Consider the following 5920-nt stretch of genomic DNA (forward strand, 5'->3'; position numbering starts at 1 on the left):
TTTCAGGACCAGTGTTATGTGGTCTCGGCGGCTGCTCCCAGTCACCAGTCTAGCTGCCGCATTCTGGGTTAACTGTAGTTTCCGGGTCACCTTCAAAGGTAGCCCCACGTAGAGCGCATTGCAGTAGTCCAAGCGGGAGATAACCAGAGCATGCACCACTCTGGTGAGACAGTCTGCAGGCAGGTAGGGTCTCAGCCTGCGTACCAGATGGAGCTGATAGACAGCTGCCCTGGACACAGAATTGACCTGCGCCTCCATGGACAGCTGTGAGTCCAGAATGACTCCCAGGCTGCGCACCTGGTCCTTCAGGGGCACAGTTACCCCATTCAGGACCAGGGAGTCCTCCACACCTGCCCGCCTCCTGTCCCCCACAAACAGTACTTCTGTCTTGTCAGGATTCAATCTCAATCTGTTAGCCGCCATCCATCCTCCAACCGCCTCCAAGCACTCACACAGGACCTTCACCGCCTTCACTGGTTCTGATTTGAGATGAATGAATGAATCTTCAGCTGCCAGTCAAGCTTTGAATGAATGAAGGAATCTTGATTTGTGCCAGCCCTCAGCCATCACAACAAGACAACAAGACGATAGGCAAAGAATAGAAATGAAAAGTCACGCGATGCGGCGAGGTGGAGCGAGGAAGGGGACAAATGATCTGGGATGGGCCGGAGAGATGAAAATAACAACAACAACAACTGAGGATATTGATGGAAGGTGTGAGAACGATCAGAAACGTGCCAGAGAGGTAATAACAAAAATAAACACACACCCCCACCTGGATTTTGGGGCACTGTTTCATCTTCTCCTCCTGCAGGATGGTGTTGGTGACGACGACAGCTTCAAACCCGGCGCCGTTGATCCGGGAGATGGCCGGGCCGGAGAAGATGCCGTGTGTCAGGATGGCGTAGACCCTGGTAACGCCCGCCGAGAGGAGCCTGCGGGGGAAAGCGGGTTGGGCTGGATGACCACAGGGGTTGCCTTCCAAGCAGGGTGGGTAAAAATCAATGATTTTTTTTAAAAAATAATAACAATAGGAATAGTAATAGTAATAATAGTAATAATCTGGATTTTTAAAATTTAAGTCTGATTTCCCCCCCCCCTTCAATTTCATAGAATCATAGTTGGAAGAGACCACAAGGGCCATCCAGTCCAACCCCCTGCCAAGCAGGGAACACCATCAAAGCATTCTTGACATATGCCTGTCAAGCCTCTGCTTAAAGACCTCCAAAGAAGGAGACTCCACCACGCTCCTTGGCAGCAAATTCCACTGTCGAACAGCTCTTACTGTCAGGAAGTTCATAAAATCATAGAATCATAAAGTTGGAAGAGACCACAAGGGCCATCCAGTCCAACCCCCTGCCAAGCAGGAAACACCATCAAAGCATTCCTGACATATGGCTGTCAAGCCTCTGCTTAAAGACCTCCAAAGGAGGAGACTCCACCACACTCCTTGGCAGTAAATTCCACTGTTGAGCAGCTCTTACTGCTAATTTAAATCTTGATTTTTTAAAACATTTTAATTGGATTTTTTATTTCAATAAGGTTTTTTAACATTTAAATCAGATTGTTAAAACTTAAATTGGATTCCCCCCCCCCACTTAAATTAATTTTTTAAAATTTAAATTGGGTTTCCCCCACTTACTTTTCGGCGGCATGGCAGATTGTCCCGCAGGTGTCGGCCATGTCATCCACCAAGATGGCTGCCCGGTCCTTGACGTCGCCCACCAGGACCATGCGGTCGACCTCGCTGGCCTTCTTGCGCTCCTTGTGGATGAGGGCAAAGTCGACGTTCAGGTGGTCGGCGATGGAGGTCACCCTGGGAGAAGGATGTTCTAGGTTGAGATTTCTCGATTTAAAACCCTTTTTTATTATTATAAATCCCTTTTTACGGAAGGGTTCAGCCTTGCTGGCATCCTCCGAAAATTGACGAGCAGAGGAACAGCAGGGTATAAGTAATAAATAATAAGTATTATTATTATTATTAAACCACTGAGCCTAGGGCTTGCCGATCAGAAGGTCGGCGGTTCGAATCCCCACGACGGGGTGAGCTCCCGTTGCTCGGTCCCAGCTCCTGCCAACCTGGCCGTTCGAAAGCACGTCAAAGTACAAGTAGATAAATAGGAACCGCTACAGCGAGAAGGTAAACGGCTCCCTCGGCCAATAATACGAGATGAGCGCGCAACCCCAGAGTCGGTCACGACTGGACCTAATGGTCAGGGGTCCCTTTTCCTTGACCTTACCTCAGTTTAAGTACACAATTGGTTCCAGAAGTCTGTACTTAACCTGAAGCGTACTTAACCTGAAGCGAACTTTCCCATAGAAAGTAATGGAAAGTGGATTAATCCGTTCCAGACGGGTCCACGGAGTAATCAACCTGAAGCGTACTTAACCCGAAGTACAGTGGAACCTCAGTTTACGAATTTTCGGTTTACGAACGCCGCGGACCCATCTGGAACGGATTAATCCACTTTCCAGTACTTTCAATGGGAAAGTTCGCTTCAGTTTATGAACAGACTTCTGGAACCAATTACACCCATGCTTCGGGTTAAGTACGCTTCAGGTTGAGCACTCCGCGGACCCGTCTGGAACGGATTAATCCACTTTCCATTACTTTCCATGGGAAAGTTCGCTTCAGTTGATGAACGCTTCAGTTTATGAACAGACTTCCGGAACCAGTTGTGTTCATAAACCGAGGTACCACTGTATGAGTGTAATTGGTTCTGGAAGTCCGTACTTAACCTGAAGTGTACTTAACCTGAGCGAACTATCCCACTGAAAGCAATGGAAAGTGGATGAATCCGTTCCAGAGGGGTCCGTGGAGGATTAAACTGAAAGTACTCAAACCGAAGCGTACTTAAACCGAGGTATTACTGTATAGGTGTGTGTTGGTGCGTTTGTGCATTTGGAATTGAGGACAATATACTGTCAAATGCAGAAAGGAGTTGATTGAGAGGGAGGGGGAGTCAGGTGGACAGAAAGACAATCAATTAAGTTGCATCCACTACTGGTGGATTTCAATTTGATTTCCCTCCTAATGCCCTTTATTTCCAGTACCAGCTGCATCGATAGGAGTATAGCGTCTAGATCAAGGGAAGTAATAGGACCACTGTATTCTGCTCTGGTCAGACCTCACCTGGAGTACTGTGTCCAGTTCTGGGCACCACAGTTCAAGAAGGATACTGACAAGCTGGAACGTGTCCAGAGGAGGGCAACCAAAATGGTCAAAGGCCTGGAAACACATTATTGACATGAGTGTTGAATCGTCATAATATTCAGAAAGTTCACACATGGTCCTGCGTGCTGGACTAGTCGAGCCCCGGAGGCCCCCCATCTGGATCTGAGAGGCGTGGAGGTCCATGGTGATGATGTGGTCGGCGCCGGCCACCGAGAGCATGTTGGCAACGAGCTTGGCAGAGATGGGCGCCCGGCTCTGCAATGGAAAGGGGGCCGTTGAACCGGATGCTGTGCTACGACTCCCAGCATGCCTAGCAGACCCGTCTTCCATTCATCCCAGCCTAGCTAGCAAGACTCCAATTCCGATCATACCTAGCGGGAAGGACTCCACTTCCTATTTTGCCTAGCAGCCACGATCCCAGCTACAGGCCTGGGCGAGCGTACTACAACTCCCATGATGCCTTGCTGGCTGGCCTACAGCTCCCATCCTGCCTTGCAGACAGGACTCCAATTCCCATCCTGCTTAGTGGGCACCATCCCACCTAGGCTAGCTAGCAAGGCTCCGACTCCTATTATGCCTCGCTGGCCGGCCTACAACTCCCAGGTATAATTTTTTTTTTTAAAAAAGCAATTTATTAAATTTTCCAATAAACACATTAAACAATAACAAAATATTCCATAACAAACACAACAACACACAATAAACACATCCCCCCCTCTTTTTAACATCTATTCATCTATCTCAATATGCTCCACCGAGCTCTGACTTCCTTCCCTCATCTGGTTTTCATATCCACTCCTGTCTCACAGTTCTTTTACACTCTCTACTCAAAGCCATTTCGTAGGGTTCATTTCAGTCCCGCAAGGGTCTTTAAACTTCTACAGTTCCTCTCCATATAGTCCACAAATTTACTCCAGTCTTTTTGGAACCTTGGCCTCTCCCTGGTTTCGGATCCTGCTAGTCAGCCTCGCTAATTCCGCATAATCCATCATTTTCGTCCGCCACTCTTCAATCGCCGGTAACTCCTGAGTTTCCCATTTTGGGGCTAACAAAGTCCTAGCCGCGGTTGTCGCGTACATAAACAATACTTGATCTCCTTTTGCAATCTCCTGTCCTATTAGTCATAGAATCCTAGAGTTGGAAGAGACCCCAAGGGCCATCCAGTCCAACCCCCTGCCGAGCAGGAAACACCATCAGAGCATTCTTGACATATGCCTGTCAAGCCTCTGCTTAAAGACCTCCAAAGAAGGAGACTCACTCCACCCCACTCCTTGGCAGCAAATCCCACTGCCGAACAGCTCTTACTGTCAGGAAGTTCTTCCTAATGTTGAGGCGGAATCTTCTTTCTTGTAAGTCCCAGTAGAAAAGCCTCCGTTTTTTGGGGGGAAAGTGTACTTAATTTTTTTTTCAGTTCATTATACATCATTTCCCAAAATATTTTGATTTTTTCGCATGTCCACCACATATGATAAAATTCACCCTCTGGGTCCCAGCTATAATCTGGCCTAGCTAGCCAGACTCCAACTCCCAGCACGCCTCGCTCAAAAGACTCCACTTCCCAGAATCTTACCTTCCAAGTCCCGGACTGCAGAATCCGGGACCGGCAGCCGTGTGACACCGGACGTTGCGTCGACGTAACTTCTGGTGTCGCTTTGCCCTTCTATGGGCACAAAAAATGGCCGCCGCCGACACCGGAAGTCGCGTCTACGCACTTCCAGTCATGCGTAGATGCGACTTTTGAAGCCGGTCGGCGGCCATTTTTGGTGCCCATAGAAGGGCAAATCGGAAAGGAAAAACATGGCCGCCGGCAGGAGAAAATAACGGAGGAAAACGGGAGACGAAGTGATATGGGGGAACCACCGGGAAAAGGTAAGTAAAAACGGGGGTTTCCCGGGGGAAACGAGGTACTCGGCAGCTATGCCCAGAATGCCTAGCAGGCCTGTCTCCAATCCACCCCACCTATAACCCAGCCTAGCTAGCAAGACTGGGGCATTGCCGCCCTCAGTCCGGTCCGCCTGGCAACTTCGCCCCCTCCCTGGTGCGCCATTAATTCCACCCCCCCCCCCCAGGAACCTTGTCCTTCTTGTCCTGCCGGGCGTAGGGGAAGCAGGGAATGACAGCTGTCACTCGGCTGGCTGAGGTGATCTTGCAGGCATTGATCATGATGAGCAGCTCCATCAAGTGGTCGTTGATCTCGCCGCAGCCACTCTGGACAATGTAGACATCCTCGCCGCGCACACTCTCGCCGATCTCCACGCTGCGGGGAGAAAGAATCAAGGATTCATTTTTTTTTTTAAAAAAAAAATCTGATTTATTTATTTAATTAATTTGGAATCCCCCCAATTTAAATTGCATTTTTAAAATAAAACGCTTTCTAAAGATTTTCTCTTTAAGATACGTTCTAGTCCAAAGGCTATTCAGAAGGAAATAAGGATTAATTATTTTGATTGTTACTTTGTATCTAGTTCAGTTGCAGCCTATAATAATTGTTGCTGTTGTTGTTATGGTTAAGGATAAGGGTTAGTGATAGCAATAGGACTTAGGAATAGGAATTAGGAATAATAATAACAACAGCAATAATAATAAAAATCGGGAAATAAGCCTTTCATGTGTGCTAAAACACAGTCTTTTTAAAAAATATATGGTTGAATCACATCAGTTAACAAACATGGATCCATATGCGATCATGTTATTGTTTTAGTGAAATAAATGGTTAAGATCAGGCACGTCCAACAGGTAGATCGT

The 5920-nt window shown here is 47.8% G+C and overlaps 1 protein-coding gene across 1 annotated transcript; it reads right to left on the reverse strand.

The window, feature by feature from the left end:
- Positions 1-360: 360 nt before the first annotated feature.
- On the reverse strand, positions 361-5427 carry LOC132591466 (ribose-phosphate pyrophosphokinase 1-like). The gene is made up of 4 exons (XM_060270093.1): positions 5249-5427; positions 3104-3430; positions 1643-1983; positions 361-935 (listed from the first exon to the last, which is right to left on the reverse strand). Exons 1-4 carry the CDS (start codon positions 5351-5353, stop codon positions 560-562), a joined length of 1149 nt encoding a protein of 382 aa, XP_060126076.1. The 5' UTR covers positions 5354-5427; the 3' UTR covers positions 361-559.
- Between the last annotated feature and the right edge of the window lie 493 nt (positions 5428-5920).

This window comes from Zootoca vivipara, chromosome W (assembly GCF_963506605.1).
Source record: "Zootoca vivipara chromosome W, rZooViv1.1, whole genome shotgun sequence".
NCBI classification, from domain to species: Eukaryota; Metazoa; Chordata; class Lepidosauria; order Squamata; family Lacertidae; genus Zootoca; species Zootoca vivipara.